The 21461-nt window shown below is 34.1% G+C and overlaps 1 protein-coding gene across 11 annotated transcripts in view; it reads right to left on the minus strand.

Moving 5' to 3' along the window:
• The window catches only part of FAM184A (family with sequence similarity 184 member A), a 122051-nt gene that overhangs the window by 18451 nt on the left and 82139 nt on the right, over window positions 1-21461 (minus strand). For 7 of the 11 annotated variants that reach the window (XR_006717525.1, XM_045499423.1, XM_045499422.1 and 4 more), the window contains exons 10-12: window positions 18267-18308; window positions 11636-11848; window positions 2234-2387 (exon numbers count right to left, since the gene is read on the minus strand). Coding sequence is in view for 10 of the 11 variants with exons in the window: in XM_045499423.1 (XP_045355379.1) it covers window positions 2234-2387; window positions 11636-11848; window positions 18267-18308 (409 nt within the window). In the remaining variant the exon portion in view is untranslated. The remainder of the gene's footprint in view (window positions 1-2233; window positions 2388-11635; window positions 11849-18266; window positions 18309-21461) is intronic. The other 4 variants (XM_045499421.1, XM_045499418.1, XM_045499426.1 and 1 more) reach the window with 1 other exon arrangement.

The following is a 21461-nucleotide window of genomic DNA, read 5'->3' on the forward strand; positions in this document are numbered from 1 at the left end:
TAGAAAACAGGAGCAGCAAGTGAAGATTCTTAAAAAGCAGAGGTCAGAATGCAGTGCGGTGAGTATATGATCATGGAGACCAATGGGAAAAGAAGATTCAAGAAGGTCAAAGAGGTCAAATGATGCAGACAGAGCAAATATGATGAGAGCTAGTGAGAATATATGAATTTGGAATTTCAAAGTTCAATGGTGACTTCAGGGACAGTAATTTCAATAGTATAAGGGGTGCAAAATGTAGACCTGAAGAATCCTGACAAAGGACTGGTACCTAGAATACATGAAGAGCTCCCAAAACTCAACAGTAAAAATACAAACAATCCAGTTAGAAAAGAGATACAGATGGCAAATGAATACCTGAAAACATGTTCAACATAAGTAGCCATTAGAGAAGTGCAAAGTAAAATTCACAATGAGGTAATACCACACTCCTATCTGAATGGCTAAAATACGAAACAGTGACATCAAATGCTGGTAAGGATGTGAAAGAAACTGTCACTCATTCATTGCTGGTGAGAATGTGAAAAGGTACAGCCACTCTGGAAAACAGTTTCTTAACTAAACCTACAATCATCATATGATCCAGCAACTCTACTCCTAGGCATTTATCTCAGAGAAATGAAAGCTTACTCTTACACAGAACTGAAAACACCAGATGTCCTTCAATGGGTAAAGAATAACAATTGTCCTTCAGCAATAAAAAGGGACAAACTATTGATACGTACGACAACCTGGATGAATCTCCAGAGAATTATGCTGAGTGAAAAAAAAACAATCACCAAAAGGTGATATGTTATTCCATTTATAACATTTTTAAACGACAAAATAATAGAAATGGATAACAGATTAATGGTTACCAGGCATCAAAGGTGGGAAGGAAAGGGAAGTAGGTGTTGCTATAAATGGGATCCTCATGGTAATGGGAGTGTTCTGTGTCTTGACAGTATCAATGTCAGTATCCTGGTTGTGATATGAACTACAGTTTTGAAAGATGTTACCACTGGGGGAAACTGTCTAAAGTGTTCAGAGGATCTCTCTGTATTATTTCTTACAAGCTCATATGAATCTATAATTATCTCAAAATAAAAAAGTTTAATTAAAATCACAAAAAGTCCTTTTGCCAACAAAGAGGTATTTAATCAAGTTTCAATGGACTAAACAATAGTGCTAACACTTGGCCTGTTTCTACTTCTTTTCATACAGTTGTGGAAAGTCTGTGCTTTCCTTGGGCCAGAATTCTCCAAAGGCTACCTCTGCATTGGACTGTATGCTCCTTGTATGTAAAGACAGAGCAGCAGTTCACTTTTTAGTTCTCCTTGCTCAGCAGTTTCTGTAGCATGTAAACAGGTATTCCCCAAATGTTTGATAAACATTCTTATGATGATTTTCACCCTGGCTATCGCAGTGTCTTGTCACAGAGGAAGAGGAGAGAACTATGATGACCTGGCCTAGGGCTCCCAGCAATAATAGAGATGATGTATTGGGTCAAATGGCTTTGCCTTTGAGGCCCAAAGTATTCACAACACTTTGGTCTTCTCTGTTTCCAATTCCTACTTAGAAAGCATATGCCACTGAAATGTGACAACATACAATAAAAACTTATATTAAGAGATTTTGGGGAAAAAAACAAACAGAAGGAAAATGAGATGGTAGGAATAAAGTTACCAAACAACACCAAACCCTCCCACCCCCAAACTCTTTAAATACCTATGCAGTATTTCTTCAAAACTCAACTGATCTCTCCATAAGAAGGGTAGTGATTTGAACACTTCAAAGATTAAAATCCCAATAAAAAATATCTGAAAAATACCTAAGCAAAAAGTCAGACCTAAAGAGTTTTCTCATACAAACAAAATCCTGAAGTGGGAAAAAAAAAAAACAAAACAAACAACCCATATGACTATCATGTCTAAGGACGTGTGGCTCCATACTTATCTACTCCTTTCGGTCACTGGAAAGTCAGGGCAACTCCATTTAGTCTCTTAATAGGTGGAAGCCCCAGTGAGTGCTGCTTACATCGCCAGAGTACGGAGAAAGGTGAGGGGACCTCACTTCATTGTGTTTTATCCATTCTACTCCTCCACACTCACCTCTTCATCTGGTAACTTCAAATATGCAAAACACTTAGATACTCATTTTGGTGTGTCAAAAATTAAAAATAAAACTTTGTCATTTCATGTTGAATTTTAAAGAAGATACAAATAAATATGACAAGATTATAATCCTTTCAAAATACCAAGCATGGCCTTTCCTTCATCTTCTAATTCAAACCGAAGAGTCTGAAGTTCCTGTTCCATTTCTATCCGGAAGCCCTCCATTGACTCTCTATGTGCATCTTTTAATGACTGAAGCTCTGCAGAATGTTTTTGTTGTAAATGATTTTCAAGAGCCTAAAACAGGAGAAATGTATTCAATTTATTATGTTAGAATACAGGAAAGAAAATGAAAGCAAAATAAAAAATTATTGTGGGGGGAGGCAAAAAATAAATTACTAAAACTCCGTTATTTAAGAAAAACAAGGCATTTTTAATTCATCTTCAAGGATATTTTATATATAAGATAACAACCATTAGAAACTAAATTAATAGGGTCACTTCAGTAGAACAATCCTTATGAAACCAGTTGATCCAATGTATTGTGTTTAAATTGGGATGTCAGCCCTTTACCTAAGGTAGTTTTCCACTAAAGTCATTTTCTGAAGTTGTTGAGGGGTGTAAGGCACCTAAATGAATGAATATTTCCTCTGTGTGCACAAACTTAGGAAGAGAGGAGGAGGGCATTAACAAGAAAAGACCTCCTTCTGATCAGGAAAAGACAGATGACAGATGGCTTTTACAACTCCAACCTTATCAAATATTTTGTAATGACTTTCTACAGGCATTTGGGAACAGAAGAAAATCTGTGAGAGTAGGGAACTGGAAAAGTAAACAAACCTCTCACATGATTAGTTCTAAAAGCCTAACCAGAGAAAATAGACTACATATATGTGGCTAAAACTAAGAGAAGTTATGTGGCCACGGGAGAAAAACAGAGCTCAGCATACCTCAAGGATACAGACTGAACTGACAAGAAGGGTTTTTCTTACCATAATCTGTAACATGAAAGGTTTCTGAGAAAGATACCATGTTGTAACTAGGGCTATATTTCCCTAGCCATTACTCTAAAATCCCGTTTTTATAAGTTAATATTTGGCTACTTATGCTCACTGTTTCTCAAGTGTTTTATTTCTGAAAAATAAAGCACAGGTTTCTTTAAATATAGTAAAATATGGAACTTTTAATCTAGACAACTTTAGTTACTTAGGTAGCTTAGCTACCTAGTGATGCACAACTTTTGAAAAATGATTAACGTTCTAAAGAGACTGAATGTGTAAAATTAAAGTACTGATACAAGAGGTTATATGTTATTCTCATTCACAAATGATACCAACAAAAAGATTATTTAACAATCAGGTCTAATTGTGTGTGTGTGTGTGTGTGTGTGTGTGTGTGTGTGCGCGCATGCACCTTTAAGGTACAGATAACATACAATATTAGGTTCAGATACAACATACTGATTCAACATTTATGAACACTATGAAATAGTCACCAGAAGTGTAATCACCATCTATCACCATACAAAGTTATTATAATATTACTGACTATATTGCTTATATTGTACTTTACTACATCTCCAGGTCTTCTTTTATAATTGGAAGTTTGTACCCCTTAATCCCCATCACCTACTTTGCTCATTCCCCGCCACCCCCCGCCCCCATCTCCTCCCATCTGGCAACCACAAGTTCATTCTCTGCATTTATTAGTCTGTTTAGGTTTTGTTTGTTCATTTGTTTTCTTTTTGTTCACTACATACAAGTGAAATCCTACAGTATCTGCCTTTCTCTGACTTATTTCACTTAGTATAATACCCCCCGGTCCACCCATGTTATCACAAATGGCAAGATTTCATTCTTTTAATGGCTGAGTAATATTCCATTGTGTGTGTGTGTGTATGAAAAGATACACACACACACACACACACACACACACATCTTTATCTGTTGATCTACCGATGGACACTTAAGTTGCTTCTATGTCTTGGCTATTTTAAATAGTGCTGCCATGAATACAGGAGTGCAGATATCTTTTCATTTTCTTCAGATAAGTACCCAGAAGGGAAATTGCTGTATCACACAGGAACTCTATTTTTAATTTTGGGGGGAACCTCCATACTGTTTTCCACAATGGCTGTACCAATTTACATTCCCTTTTCTCCACATCCTTGCCAACACTTGTTATTTCTTGTCTTTTAATACCAGCCATTCTGAGAGGTGATATCTCATTGTGGTTTTGATGTGCATTTCCTTGATGATTAGTGATATTAGGTATCTTTTCCTGTATCCATTGGCCATTTGTATGCCTTCTTTGGAAAATGTTTATTCTGGTCTCCCACCTGTTTTTTTAATCAGATTGTGGTTTTTTGGTGTTGAGTTCTATAAGTTCTTTATATATTTTGAATAGTAATTTTTTATTGGATAAATCATTTGCAAATATCCTCTCCCATTCATTGAGTTGCCTTTTTGTTTTATTGATGGTTTCCTTTACTAGCAAAAGCTTTTTTACTTTTAATTAAAAAATGTTTTTTTTCTTTTTTCTTCTTTTTTAGAGAGACAGCAGGAGAGAGGGGCAGAGGAAGAGAGAGAGAATCTTAAGTAGAATCCATACCCAGCACACAGCCTGGTGCAGGACTTGTTCCCATGACCCTGGAATCAGGACTAAGCCGAAATGAAGAGTTGTATGCTCAACTGACTGAGCCACCCAGACGCCCTAGGTCTTTAATCCATTTGGGGTTTATTTTTGTATATGGTATAAGAAAGTGGTCCAGTTTCATTCTTTTGCACATTTTTTCCAAGCATCATTTATTGAAGAGACTGTCTTTTTCCCATTATATATTCTTGTTGTAAACTAATTGACCATGGGTTTATTTCTGGACTCTGTATTCAGTTCCATTGGTCTGTGTTTTTGTGCCAGTACCATACTGTTTTGATTTCTATAGCTTAGTAGTATAGTTTGAAATTAGGAAGAGTGATAGCTCCAGTTCTGTTGTTCTTTCTCAAGATTACTTTGGCTGTTCAGGGTCTTGAAGTAATTCCATACAAATTCTTAGGATTATTTGTTCTAAATCTGTGAAAGACGCCATTGCTTTTTTAAAAAATGAAATTGCTGTTTATTTTCAATTCACATTACATACACAAACATTAACTTTTGGGGAGAAGGGATTTTTTTTATTGTTTTTATATTAAACACTCAGTGCTCATCATGACAAGTGAATTCCTTAATCCCCATCACCTATTCCACCCATCTTCGAACCCATCTACCCGCCTCTGGTAACCATCCAGTTTGTTCTCTATACTTATGAGTCTGTTTCTTGGTTTGCCTCTAACTTTCATTTTCTTTTGTTCATTTGTTTTTCTTTTCTTAAATTTCACATATGAGTAAAATTATATGGTATTTGTCTTTCTCTGATTGACTTATTTCACTTAGCATTATAGTCTTTAGCTCCATCAATGTCACTGAAATAGCAAGATTTCATTCTATTTTAGAGCTGAATAATATTCCACTGGATATATATACCACATCTTTATCCATTCATCTATCAATGGACACTTGGGCTGCTTCCATATATTGACTATTGTAAATACTTCTGCTATAAATATAGGGGTATATGTATCTCTTTGAATTAGTGTTTTTGTATTCTTTGTGTAAATACCCAGTAGGGCAATTGCTGGATTATAAGGTAGTTTATTTTTTTTGTTTATTTTTTTGAAGAGGGCATGGGCAGGGGAGAAGGAGAGAGAGAATCCCAAGCAGGCTCCATGCTGTCAGCGCAGAGCCTGATACGGGGCTCAATCTCACAAACTGAGATTATGACCTGAGCCAAAATCAAGAGTCAGATGCTTAACTGACTGAGCCACTCAGGCGCCTCAGGTACTTCTGTTTTTAATTTTTTGAGGAACCTTCATACTGTTTTCCATAGTGGCTGCACCAGTTTGCATTCCTAACAATAGTTCAAGAGGGTTCCTTTTTTAAAAAAAGTTTTTATTTACCTATTTTTGAGAGAGAGAGAGACAGTACAAACGGGGAAGGGCAGAGAGAGAGGGAGAGAGAGAATCCCAAGCAGGCTCGCACTACCAGCACAGAGCCCGATGCAGAGCTCAAACTCACAAACCATGAGATCATGACCTGAGCCAAAACCAAGAGTCACTTAACCGACTGAGCCACCCAGGCACCCCAAGGGTTCCTCTTCCTCCACATCCTTGTCAACACCTGTTGTTTCCTATGTTACTGATTTTAGCCATTCTGACAGGTGTGAGGTCATCTCTCATTGTAGTTTTGGTTTGCATTTCTGTGAAGATAAGTGATGTTGAGCATCTTTTTATGGATGTGTTGGCCATCTTTATGTCTTATTTGGAGGAATGTCTGTTCATGTCTTCTGCTTATTTTTAATTGAATTATTTCTTTTCTGGGTGTTGAGTCATAGAAAGTTCTTTTTATATTTTGGATACTAATGCTTTATTAGATATGTCATTTGCAAATATCTTCTTCCATTCAGTGTTTCCTTCACTGTGCAGAAGATTCCTTTTTTGATGCAGTCCCGAGCTTATTTTTGTTTTTGTACCCCTTGCCTCAGGGAACCTTTCTAGAAAAAAGTTGCCATGGAAAGTTGTCAAGAGAATTATTGCTTGTGTTCTCTTTTAGGATTTTTATGGTTCCAGGTTTCATATTTAGGTCTTTAATTCATTTTGAATTTATTTTTGTGTATGATGTAAGAAAGTGGTTCAGTTTAATTCTTTTGCATGTTGCTGTCCAGTTTTCTCAATACCATTTTTCAAAGAGATATTTTTGGATATTCTTTCCTGCTTTGTCAAAGATTAATTGACCAGAAAACTGTGGGTTTATTTCTGGATATTCTATTCTGTTCCATTCATCTGTATGTCTATTTTTGTGCCAGTCCACACTGTTTTCATTACTACAGCTTTGTAGTGTAACTTGAAGTCTGAAATTGTGATGACTCCAGTTTTGCTTTTCAAGTTTGTTTTGGCGATTTGGGATCTTTTGCAATTCCATAAATATTTTAGGACTGTTTGTTCTAATCTGTGAAAAATGCTGTTGGTAATTTGATAGGGATTGCATTAAATGTGTAGATTTCTTTGAGTAGTATACATATTAGTATTTGTTAAATAGAATATTTGTTCTTCCAGTCCATAAGCATGGAATGTCTTTCCATTTCATTGTGTCATCTTCAATTTCTTTTGTCAGTGTTTTAAAGTTTTCAGAGTATAGATCCTTCACCTCTCTGGTTAGGTTTGTTCCTAGGTAACTTATTATTTTTGGTGCAATTACAAATGGGATTATTTTCTTAATTCCACTTTCTGCTGCTTCATTATTAGTGTACAGAAATGCAATAGATTTCTGCACACTGATTTTGAATTCTACAACTTTACTGAATTCATTTTTTCAGTTCTAGCCTTTGTGTGTGTGTGTGTGTGTGTGTGTGTGTGTGTGTGGAGTCTTTCAGGTTTTCTCTGTATAGTATCATATATATCATATCATATCTGCAAAGGATGAAAGTTATACTTCTTCCTTACTAATATGGATGTCTTTTATTTCTTTGTGTTATCTGATTGCTGTGTTTAGGACTTCTAGTACCATGCTGAATAAAAGTGGTGAGAGTGGACATCCTGGTCTTGTTCCTGACCTTATAGGATAGGCTCTTTTTTCCCCATTGGGGGTGATGTTAGCTATAGGTTTTTCACATAAAGCCTTTATTTAGTTGATGTATGTTCCTCTAAACTGAGTTTGTTAAAGGTTTTTATTATGAATCAATGTTGTACTTTGTCAAATGCTTTTCCTCCATCTCTTGAAATGATCATATGTGATGTATCACGCTGACTGAATATTGAACCCTTGCAACCAGAGAATAAATCCCACTTGACCATGAGAATGATTCTTTTTACTGTATTGTTGGAATCAGTTTGTTAGTATTTTGTTGAGGAGTTTTGCATCTATGTTTCATCAGAGATACTGGCCTGTTGGTCTCTTTTTTAGTGGTGTCTTTATCTGGTTTTGGTATCAGGATAATGCTGGCACCATAGAATGAATTTGGCAGTTTTATTTCCCTATTTTTTGCAATACTTTGGGAAGAGTAGGTATTAACTCTTTAAATGTTTGGGAGATTTCACCTGTGAAGCCATCTGATCCTGGACTTTTGTTTGTTGGGAGTTTTTTGATTACTGATGCAATTTTTTTGTTGGTTATCAGTCTGCTCAAATTTCTTTATTTCCTCCTGTTTCAATTTTGGCAGGTTACATGTTTCTAGGAATTTATCCATCTTTCCTAGGTTGTCCAATTAATTGATATATAGTTTTTCATAATATTCTCTTATAGTTGCTCACATTTCTGTGGTGTTGGTTGTTATTTCTCCCCTCTCACTTCTGGTTTTATTTATTTGGGTCCTTTGTCTTTTTTTCCTTCATAAGTCTGGCTAGAGGTTCATCAATTTTATTCATTTTTTTTTTCTTCAAAGAACCACCTCCTGGTTTCAGTGATTTTTTTTTTTAGCTCTATTATCATTTATTTCTGCTCTAATCTTTATTATTTCCTTCCTTCTGCTGGTTTTAAGTTTTGTTTGTTCTTTTTCTGGTTCCTTTGTTGTAAGGTTAGGTTGTTTATTTGAGATTCTTCTTGATTCCTGAGGTAGGCCTGAATTGCTATAAACTTCCCTCTTAGAACCACTTTGCTGCATCACAAAGGTTTTGAACTGTTATGTTTTCATTTTCATTTGTTTACATGTACTTTTAAATTTCTTCTTTTATTTCCATTCATTGTTTAGTAACATGTTATTTACCTTCATGTATTTGTGGTCTTTCCAGATTTTTTCTGGTGGCTGACTTCTAGTTTCATAGCGTTGAGGTCAGAAAAGGTACATGGTATGACTTCATTCTTGTATTTTTTGAGGCTTGTTTTGTGGCCTAATATGTGATCTATTCTGGAGAATGTTTCATGTGCACTTGAAAACAGTGTGTATTTTGCTGTTTTAGGATGGAATGTTCTAAATATATCTGTTAAATCTCTCTGGTTCAATGTGTCATTCAAAGCCATTGTTTCCTTGGTGATCTTCTGTTTAGACGATCTATCCTTTGATGTAAGCGCAGTGGTAAAGTTCCCTATAATTGTTCTAGTATCGATTAGTTCCTTTATGCTTGCTATTAACTACTTCATGTATTTGGGTGTTCCCATGTTGGTTGCATAAATATTTACAATAGTCATATCCTCTTGTTGGACTATGCCCTTTATTATTATGTAAGTATCCTTCTTTGTCTCGTTAATCTTTGTTCTAAAGTCAGTTTTGTTCAATATACGTATTGCTACCCCAGTTTTCTTTTGACATAACATCCATTTGTATGATAGATGTTTCTCCAACACTTTCAACCTGCAGAGGTCTCTAGGTCTCAAATGAGACTCTTGTAGAATGCCATTGCAATTTCAATAGTGACTGCATTGAAGCTGGAGATTGCTTGGGTAGCATGGAAATTTTAACAATATTAATTCTTCCAATCCAGGAGCATGACATATCTTTCCACTTATTTGTGTTATCTTCAATTTCTTTCATCCACGTCAGTTTTCAGAGTACAAGTCCCACCTCATTGGTTAAATTTATTCCTAGGTATTTTACTCTTTTGATGCCACTGTACATGGGATGGTTTTCTTAATTTCTCTGATAGTTGTTATTACTGTATAGATATCCAACAGGTTTCTGTATCCAACAGGTTTCTATATATTAATTTTGTATATTGCAACTTTACTGAATTCATTTATTCTAATAGTTTTTTGGTGGATTCTTTAGGATTTTCAATGTATAGTATCATGTTATCTATAAATAGTGACAGTTTTACTTCTTCCTTATCAATCTGGATGCCTTTTATTTCTTTTTCTTGTCTGATTGCTGTGGCTGGGACTTGGAATACTATGTTTAACAAAAGTGGTGAAAGAGGGCTTCTTTGTCTTGTTCCTGGTATTAGAGGAAAAGCTTTCAGCTTTTCTTTGTTAAGTATGATGTTAGCTGTGGTTTTGTCACTGATAGCCTTTATTATATTAGGGCGTGTTCCATTTATACCCACTTTGTTGACAGTTTTTATCATAAATGAATGTTGAATTTTGTCAAATGCTTTTCCTTGCATCTACTGAGATGATCATGTGATTTTTATCCTTCATTTAATAATGCAGTAAATTACACTGATTTGCAGATATGGAACCATTCTTGTATCCCTGGAATAAATCCCATGTGATCATGATGTATGGATTTCTCTAAATGTATTGTTAATTTTGGTTTGCTAATATTTTGTTCACAGTTTTCGCATCTATATTCATCATGGATAATGGAAATAAGGCCCAATTTTTAACCAATGAAACTTCCTTAACTTTCCAGGTAAGATCAATAGACTATAATTTATTGGATAGGCTAGTCAATTGTTTTTAATGGAATGTGATTTTGTTTTAACAATTTCTTTACAGCCTACTACTTCTTAAAATAGTTGCTTGCACCCAAATAAAGGATTGAAAACAACCTATATTGGGGCGCCTGGGTGGCTCAGTCGGTTGAGCATCTGCCTTCAGCTCAGGTCATGATCTCACCCTCCATGAGTTCGAGCCCCATGTCAGGCTCTGTGCTGACAGCTCACAGCCTGGAGCCTGCTTCAGATTCTGTGTCTCCCTGTCTCTCTCTGCCCCTCCCCTGCTCATGCTCTGCCTCTCTGTGTCTCAAAAATAAATAAAAACATTAAAAAAAATTTTTTTTTAAAAAGAAAACAACCTATATCATTAATTTACTATCTATGGTGCAAATTATTGTTAGTAAAACTGCATTTTCTATCAAATATTTTATCTTAATTATAAAGTCCTTAGAATAAAATGAAAAATACAGTGTTAAGAAATAAACTGAACCAAAATTAATCACACTACGACATGTGAAACTAGTGTCTTACACAGAAGAAGAATAATGTATCTATTTGATTTAAATCTCTTTTGTATGATCTTTCTGTATCACTACTTATTCACATAGCCTTTGGGGAGGTATACAGGGAACTGTACTATTTTAAAATGTCTCCAATTTCATTTTATTGTGAATTTTTTATAGGAGGGGCAGTAGTCTGAGGACAAAAATATGGGATAAAAATATAAATTCCTTAGATATTTGTGCCTTTTGTAGATCCAACCTGAGAGAGAAAACTGAAAAATTTGATGAAAGGCAATTATAAGTTCAAAACAGTATTAAGTGATTACAGTGGTTACAACTCAGTAGGACCATGCTAAATTTATTTAACCACCATCAATTATACGACAAACCAGATGGTGTATCGGTCATAGCATGAATTTGGCATTATGGTGGGAAACAGAAATAAAATGTTGGCCCTAGTTTAATCTGTGTAACTAGTATGTATGCTTAATCATTCTGACCCCCACAAGAAAAATTCTAGAAAACACAATGAAATAAAGCAATATATAATTTTTTGGAGACAAAAAATGAATTCTTAAGAACATGAAGGCTTATAATTATTAGGCTGTCGGATACCTCAGAACATATATCACATTAAACTTACTCTTTGTTCCTTTTCCTTTTCTTCTTCCATAGTTTGAAATGCAAGGACATGTGCTTCTTTCAAAGATTTATGTCTCTGTTGATGTTGTTCCTCTAATTCTTCAAGCTCTTGTGTAAGTCGTTGTCGCTCTTGTGTGAACTGGGCTTGCAGTTGCTGCAAAGAAGTCTGAGACTGGGAAAGCTGCATCTCCAGATTCTGTTTCAGCAAGGAAATCTATGCCACAGAATGGTACACAATGAAGAATAAATACAAGGCATACTTCACAACAAATTTCCAATCTAAGGGAAAAAAGCATTTCCAAGATATTAACTAAAGTAAAATAATTGCCTTAAGTATCCGCTTAAAATGTTTTGCAATATATTATAAATATTTAATATTTAGGTATCACCACTTGTAATTCTATTTATAATATCCTAAAAATAGACAGTTTTATTGGTATTTAGTTTGTGGACTAGCTAAAGAACACCCGACATTTAGAAATACAGTGAACACCTGTGTTATAGTGCGATACAAATTCATAATATGAAATAAAAACAGGACAACTAATGTTAATGTATTTATTAGGTTACAGTCTTTCAAGGAGATAGTATAAATAGTTAAATTGCTGATTTGTGAGGTGGTAGAATTGAGTAGTTAAGAATGGGGGCTCTGAGTTAAAATCCTAGCTCTGCCACTTACTAGAACAATACCTCACCAGGCCGTGTGAGCTGAAGTGTCTTACTACACATTAGTGTAGTGTTCACTTAGAACAGCCCCTGGCATGTAATAAGTGCTCAATAAATGGTTTTTGAGGATTTTTTGAGGATTTAAAAAATTACTCTTTATAAAAGATTTTTCCATTTATGGTTTAGAATCCTTATGTAAAAAAAAAAAGATGTTCACTTTTGAATTTTAATTCAAACAATTTGTAAACTTCAAGCTTTTTAAAACCACAAACATCCCACAGTCCTCTATTTATATCCTCACAATGTCAGGTACTTTTCTTTACTGATGGAAAACTGATTTGTCACTCCTTTTGAAACAGACATCACACTTAATGTCTGCATTGCTTCTGAGTCCCTTTTAAAGAATAAAAGCACAAACGCATGTATACGTATATATACATATGTCGTTTGTTTGATATAACCATTTAATTTGATCTATTTCTTTTCTCATACACAGGAAAATCCAACTTGGAACTAGATAACTCAACCATAGTGTAAGCTAAGGAACATAGGAGAACCAGACAAAAAGTTGTCAATTGTATTCCATTAATTTAAGATGCTATATGTGTTTATATACAAGTAAAACAGTTTCTGTGGCCAAGAAGACTAAGGGAGAGAGGAAAGTGAGTTTTGTAAATGGGATAAGATATTCTTTTGACTGATGAAAGGCAGGTATAGGATGCCTCACATGTCTCACAAAGGAAAAGGGGCCTGGGAAAGAAAAAGGGTGGAGAATCATCAGAGATGCAAAAAATAAGGAGAATGTTACAACAGCAGCTAAGGACATACCTGTAGAGTAGGAAGACTAAGACAAATTATACCATGTGACTTCTCACCATTTTATACAAAGAAAATCAGGATGAAATGAATATTAAGGACAGTCCAGAAAGAAAAAGTACATTACAAAAGGGTAAAATGTGTTGTTTGTGAACACTAATGTGTAATTGGTAGTCATTTTCTTCCCAGCTAGCTGGCCCTTGAAACAGAAAAGGCACCTACCTGCCCACTCTCTTCCCAAGTTCAACCTTTGTCTCATACCCAGCATGGGGACCCATGTGACACCCTTGTCTCTAGTGATAACTTATTAGAACATATATGGAAATGTTAGGAAAAGACCATGTTACATGTAGAATAATGATTGATATTTTCAAAGTGATTAACTGGCCCCTGGCCAAGTAAGGACCAGAGAACAAACTGCTCACTAAGCTATCTGCCCTTGTATGCATCTGCATACACTCAAAGAAAGGGGGCATGTTTTTCAAACTTGCACACAGGTACCATATGGACTAGTAGTAGCCATGGGTCCAGTCCTTTAATTAAGTGTGCACTTAGATTAGTAAGAAGCCAATCAGTTCATAGCAGTGCATCTTATTTTCTGCAATACCCACTTCAAAAATTCAGTGCATCAAAAAGAGCTCTCCCATATGTTAATTGGACTACAGTGGACTCACATTTTAACTATTTAAGGATGAAACTTATGAAGAAATAGAGTATTTAAAATGATAAACCACAGTAATAGAACAGTAACATATTTAAAATCTAAGGACACTTTTGGGGCACATGGGTGGCTCAGTCAGTTAAGCATCCGACTCTTGATTCTGATTCAGGTCATGATCTCGCAGTTCCCGAGTTTGAGACCCATGTTGGGCTCTGTGCTGTGTAGAGCCTGCTTGGAAGTCTGTCTCCCTCTCTCTCTTGCCCTCAAAAATAAATAAACTTTAAAAAAAATTATAAAAGAAAAAAAATCTAAGGACACTTTCAAACCTCTCTAGCTTAAATGAAATACATTTAAATATTTTACAAAATAATAGAGTTTACCTTGAAAAAATTCCAAAGTATTATTTTTCATTTTGGGATATAAGATCAATTTTTGTTATCTATATTCAATAAAATATAAAGAATATGCAAAAAAGACATTATCATGCAATTTAGTGTTCAAATATACTTAGATATTCTGTATTCTTAACTTTAAAAGCACACCAAAATAATATTAAGGCTATATAAAATCTCTAGATTCATGCTCAATACCATAAGATGAATTATATGCAGAAAGCCTTTATCATGCAATGCAGCATCAAAACTTATTTCGCTCATTTTATAAATAAGTTAGTAGCATTGCATTAAATTATCAGCCTTTATTCAATGTGACAGTTACATGGCACTTTAAAACACAGAAATAATGAGCAAAGCAATGTAAAAATGAACTAATGTTTTATGTATAGCTGTAACTTAAACAGCTGAGTATATTTTATGAAAATACATAATTAATATAAAACTTCATTAATTCAAAATAAAAGAGAACAAAGATAGACTTCACATCAAATAGTATAGGCAATCTTTATCAGTACTTTTATTACAGAATTATAGAAAGCCATTTCTCATAAATGAATGAGAATGGTTGTTCAAATTATATATTCAAAGTATCTAGTTATGTGGTATTAGTTTATTTACATGTGTTATAATTTTAAATTTTAATGCTTTTTGCTTTGTTGGTTTTAAATAAACCAATGGAATCCTTATTTCAGAAAAGAATTTTAGTAATTTAAAAAATTCTTACCACAGGAGTTGGATATGAATTATATAGTATATTCTATTGATTAATAGCTACGAGATATTTTGCAAACAATTTTAAAGGCCAATAGAAATTGCTACCCTCGGACCTCTACCACTTAAAACGCTGATATATTTTCAAATATAAAGTGTTGTAAACTTTTCAAAAAGACTAAAATTAAAAACATATGGATACATTTTTCTGGAGAATGGAAAGTTTTATCTATTTCCTAGGGGCAATTTCACAAGGATTCTGTACCTTCACAATGGTGTATGAAAAAACACCCTCAAAATAGAAAATGAATCAAATCTGAAGTACTGGATGTGATAGGATGTCAACATGGGATATGGAATTATGTTAGGCCAAAATACTTAACAATTTTGACAAGAAAAGTCAACACAAATTATAAGAAAGTCTAAACCATATGATATCAGTTCAATACTTTCAAATATATAAAGCAACATTAAAAACTGCTAACACAGGTTTAGAGAAAACTTATTACTATATCAACAACTTCTATAAATGTTCATGTAAAACATTTGAAGGTCCCTGAATATTTTAACTTCTTTTTTTGTTTGTTTGTTTTTAACCACTAATTTGCTATTTTTGAAGAGTCTAGCTAAAAAAGTAAATTTAAGCTTAGGAAAATTATGACCATTCTGAGAAAATTCTCAATTGTTCATAATTTCTTGGTATTTTTCTAAGAAAACCTATAAACTGAATTTATCAATTAAGAACCCCAAAAATGCCTATGTAATGTCCTTAAGATATTTCTGCAGTATGTTCCCACTCTTTCATTCTTAGTTGAAAGAAAGTAGACAGCTTTTATAAAGGACAAAGGTCTCAATAACCACTTGTCTTTTAGAACAAGACAGTATATAGCAGACAACTGTTTGCATGGAAGGCTGGGCAAGAATGTGTGGAGGGGTGGGTAGTTGCTCACTCTGCTGAACAACACTGACACGGTCATGTTTTGTTTGGATGAGGACAACTTAGAAGAGCTGATCCTCAATGACTGACGTTACCAAAGGGAATTAATTAATGGGGATTTCATTGTGTCACCAACTCCTTTTACCTTTTATATGGATGAATCAAGGCATTCTCATTCTAGTTACTAATTGATTTAACTTCAATTTAAGGTTTTTCCATTTATAACTATTTAAGTAAAGATGACTGTGTTGTCACAAGTATTCTGAAGTACAATTCTGACAATAATCTTACCTTATTTGGGTTCTTATCTCTATCCCAATCAGTATATTTGTCAAAAAGACTGGATTAATATAGTGATCATGCCCAAATCCTTACTAGGTTATATGCGAATTTCTAACTGTAGTCTTATTTCACCAACATTGGGATAAATATCTTTGTTGCTTATTTTTAAATACATTTTTTAGTGGCACTTAGGTAGCTCAGTCGGTTAAGCATCTGACTATGGCTCAGATCATGATCTCACAGTTGGTGAGTTCAAGCCCTGTGTTGGGCTCTGTGCTGACAGCTCAGAGCCTGGAGCCTGCTTCAGATTCTATGTCTCTGCCCCTCCTGTGCTCATGCTGTCTCTTTCTTTCTCAAAAATAAATAAACATTAAAAATTTTTTAAAAATATATTTTAAAAATGATGTTCAATGTATTCATGTATTTCTAATTATGTTTTAGGTAGAAAGCAAAGTTTAATTTTTTTAACTTTCTAAAATTTATTTTTTACAATTTATATCCAAGTTAGTTAGCACATGGTGCAATGATGATTTCAGGAGATTACTTAAGCCCCTTACTCATTTAGCCCATCCCCCCTCCCACATCCTCTCCAGCAAACCTCTGTTTGTTCTCTATATTTAAGAGTCTCTTCTGTTTTGTCCCCCTCCCTGCTTTTATATTATTTTTGCTTCCCTTCATGTTCATGTCTTTTGTATCTTAAAGTCCTCATGTGAGTGAAATCATACATTTGTCTTTCTCTAATTTCTCTTAGCGTAATACCCTCAAGTTCCATCCCTGTAGTTGCAAATGGCAAGATTTCATTCTTTTTGATTGCCGAGTAATACTCCATTGTATGTATATACCACATCTTCTTTATCCATTCATCCATCAATGGACATTTGGGCTCTTTCCATAGGCAAAGTTTAATTTTAAAGGTAGATAAAGTTGTCTTTTCTTGCATAGTAGAAATAATTTAGAAAGGTATGAGGAAATAGTTTCACTCCAGAAGTATCAAAATTTTATAGGACATCTCTAGACTCAAGCTTTGAGTCCTCTAGGACAGGAGTTGCCAAACTGCAGCCTGTTGTAAATTAAGTTTTACTAGAACATGGCCACACAGATTTGTTCACCTATTGTTATGGCCACTTTCATCCTACAACAGCAACAGAGTCAAGTAGCTACCAGAAAAACTGCAGGGCCTACAAGGCCAAAAGTATTTACCATCTGGCTCTTTATAGAAAAAGTTGGTGAACCTCTGGCCTAGGATATCAAAAAAATATTCAAAGATCTTCAGCTCTGTTTTTTTTAAAGAACAATGTTGGGAACAGTAAACACAAATTTCATTTTTTCTTTTCATATTATATATGAAAATTTAAAAAATAAATTTTTTTTTCAACGTTTATTTATTTTTGGGACAGAGAGAGACAGAGCATGAACAGGGGAGGGGCAGAGAGAGAGGGAGACACAGAATCGGAAACAGGCTCCAGGCTCTGAGCCATCAGCCCAGAGCCTGACGCGGGGCTCGAACTCACGGACTGCGAGATCGTGACCTGGCTGAAGTCGGACGCCTAACCGACTGCGCCACCCAGGCGCCCCTATATGAAAATTTTTTAAAGAGGTGTTTATATTGGAATATTACTTTGAAGCTTAATTTCTGCATACTTAAGTAAAAACAATAGCTTTGGCAATTCCTAGGAAAGGGACTTACTTCATTTCACTTAAATCTTTTCATAATTACAACATCAAAATATAAAATGTCCTGAATCTCATGAACCTTCACAACTAACACCTGTTAATTGATATTACTTTTTCAAAAAATAAACTAGTTTACCAAAAGAAAAAATATATTTACACTTATTTCCATTGTTTTGACAGTCAAGTAGTTAACAGTTTTCAAAAATATTTTTCAGAGTAATTTAAATAACGAATTCTATGTTTGAAAGGTAAAATCTTGCTCGGCTTTGTAATAAAAATTTGCTTATTAATACAATGTGGTAGAGGTATGCACATACACAAACAAATGGCTGAAAGAAGCTTTTGTTACCCATATACGAAACATAACTTATTGAATACCGAAGTGTATTTTTTATATTGTAAGTTAAAGCTGTAAAGCAGTGATGATATTTATGCAAAATCAAAAGTGCAACATGCCCTTGTGTACAAATTGTAAGTGCCGTTCACTTACATTGTTGATAGATTTATGCAAAGCTTCACCCAGAGAGTGCCGCTAGGAAGAAAAGATCAAAGGAATAAAGGGAAACATTCAGAAATCAACTAAGTGAAAGAAAGAGGAATATAAAAGGGAGAGTAAAACACAGAACATTAGTTATAATATGCTCAAGAAAAAATAAGTTGAAAATAGTTTTTCGGAAAGGAATTAGACCAAAAATATTAAGACACACAATCTAAATTATCTGTAGTCCCTTAAGACAGTATCTGATGTTTGTGGGATGGCAGACTTACCTATGCAAAATACTGAAGGCCAGTACATATAAATCAGAATTCAGTTGGAAAGATAATGGTTATTGAAGGACGTAGAAGAAATCCTACTGTTCTAAATTCCTCCCAGAAATCTACAATATAAAATGCTTCAAAGCATTATACTCAGTACTGATATAAGCTCATGAAAGACTTCTCAAGAGAAATGAGCAGATGAGAACTGAAACACTAACTTGATTGACTATATGATTTGGGGGCCAAAAATAAATATGAGATAATCATTAAAAATGTGAACATTTACTAATAATCTGATTTTATATTTAGGGGAAAGAAAGAAGAGATGCTTTTATATCTCTTCAGTCCTATTTTCTAGGATATATTTGGCAAAATTATTTATGATCTGTTCATTTTTCAGAAGTTCATTGAAATTTTCAGTGATATAAAACAACTGGAAATACCCACACCCTCTCTTTCCCCAAATATGAGAGAAAATGTGATTTCATTTTCAATTGCCTCATTTTTTTTTTTTTTTTGCTTTCTAAAAATACAAAATAGTATTTTAAATTTATATTAGTAATTTAAATAAGTGCCTGTGGAATACTTTCTACTTTGGACACTATAATTAAATTTTCAGACAGAAAATAATTCTCTTTTTCATAATGTGATTATTCCTTGGTGTGTCATAAGCTAAAACTAGTTTTTATTTGGTAAACAATTTATTTAGACTAATATAAGATACAGTTTAAGATACAAATATATCAGAGTTATAAAAATAAGCTGAGAAAAAAAAGATTAATTTCTATTTAGTTATTCCATAACTGATCAATTTAAAGTTTCTCATTGATTTAGTACATAAAATTACATACAGAATACATAATATACATAATATATATTTTGTAAATGCATATATACTTTTTCTTTTATATACATGTCATATTAATTTTATTTACTTTTTCTTCATGCTTTCTCATACTCAATATTCTTTATATACTAAAAAGACACTTCTCCAGACTTTACAAAATTTACAAAAAGCTAAGGGACTTTTAATTGTTTTTCTTGTTTGTTTTACTTCTTTTATTTCTCAGAAGTGATGTTCTAGTACTAGAAGTTAATCTAAAATGTATGGCATTTACTTAGGAAGTAGATTTGATTTTTCATTCTTTAAGATATCATCAGACAAAAATATGTATGTTATTTAGGATTCCTGAACTAATTGATAAGCTAGGCTAACACAACATATCAAAATGGCATGCCAGGTCTTCCCTTAGGAATTCTAGACTTTAGATTCTGTACAACAGAAGTGTATTTGAACACTTGGAATCTAAACTCACATGGGTACTGCCTCTGTCAACACACTGTTACAGGCCATGGAAATATCTAAACCAAAAGATATGGTCCTTGAGCTGTGACCTGGGGTGACTTACATCACAGACTTGGCTGCAGCAGTGGGGAAATGCACTAGTGCTATTGGGTCACAATACCCTAATTGGTTAATACATAAATGAAGTAAGATTAGTTTTTCAACTAAAAAATCTTTATTGGGGTACTATTAAATTCCAGGAAATAATCTTAAGTACAGAGTGATATAGAGAGTTGAATAAGACCATAAAACAAACATACAAAAAAACAAATTCAAAAATAAGAAGTTGATGACATTGTAGTATTCTACAATAAAAAAAAAAAAAGATTGCTGTGATAGGAAAGGACTGGAAGTGATATTGGGTAGATGGTAAGGAAAGATCTTTTGAAAGAAGTGAAATTTGAACTTGAAATCAATGAAAAAGCCAGCCACAAAATGAGATAACTGATCCTGGGGAAAGTGTGTCCAGGCAAATGGATTGGCTAGCACAAAGAGCCTGAGGTGGAAGTGAGCTGTGAGTAACTGGATGTACATGTGTATATGATATGTGTGCTGGGGGGAAGGTTTGTGAGGATGACAAAAGATGGGTGATTTTTCAGGGGCCAGATGTCTTAGGGTCTTATAGGACAATAAAGGAGTCAGAATAAGAGTCTTAATTCAATGAAGCGCCTCGAGAGAATTTTAAGGAGGGGAATGACAAGATCTGATTACATCATAAAAGACTGCTTTGAGTACTTCTGAAGAAAAGTGACATTGGGGAGGGTGGATAGGAAGCTTGGCACAGTATTTACTAGGGTAGATAAAAGCTGATGGTATGTTTTAGAGGTGGAATAAATAGGATTGACAGATTACATGAGAGATAAAGGAAAGAGAAATCAAGGATGACTCTTCGGTTTCTGTTCTGAGCCACAAGCAGTGCCAAGAAATGAAGATGATGGGTTGGCAGACAGAGATTGGGAATCAGTATTTCTGAGTCAGGCAGGTGAAATTTGAGATGCCAATTATCCAATCAAATGATTTTGAGTTCAAGTGAAGATATCAAGGCTAGAGATTTAACTTTGGAAGTCACTGACACATAGATGGTATTTATGCCACAACACAGATGAGATTCCCCAAGTAAATGTCTGCTTGAAAGAATATTGGATGAACTAAAAGTCTGTATGCAAAGATGTTACTCAGCAAGCATTCTATAAGAGCAAGATCCATGTTGATAAAAACTGATGCCCTATATAATAGTCCATTTGTTTTAAAACAACTTAAGCTTCTTGTTAGTTTTTGAGATGAGTAAAAAGGGCCTTAGGACATCCTCTTCCACTGATAGCACTCTGATTTCTCAACATCGAAAGCCTACTGAATGTGTTTCAGAATTTCTTTTCTTGAAAGATGAATATAATCAGACTTTCAGATAAGTGAGAAAGAAAACAAATAAAAAGTTGCTGTGCTTAATAAGAAATTTAGAGCTTTGTATGTAAGAAACTATGCTGTTAGGAGTCATCACATTTATTCTAAACCTGAGTTTATTCATTTAGAAAATAGCACAAGGTTTTACATGTTTGCAATTTGTAAACATATTGGTATATA

This window comes from Leopardus geoffroyi, chromosome B2 (genome assembly GCF_018350155.1).
Source record: "Leopardus geoffroyi isolate Oge1 chromosome B2, O.geoffroyi_Oge1_pat1.0, whole genome shotgun sequence".
Lineage (NCBI taxonomy): Eukaryota > Metazoa > Chordata > Mammalia > Carnivora > Felidae > Leopardus > Leopardus geoffroyi.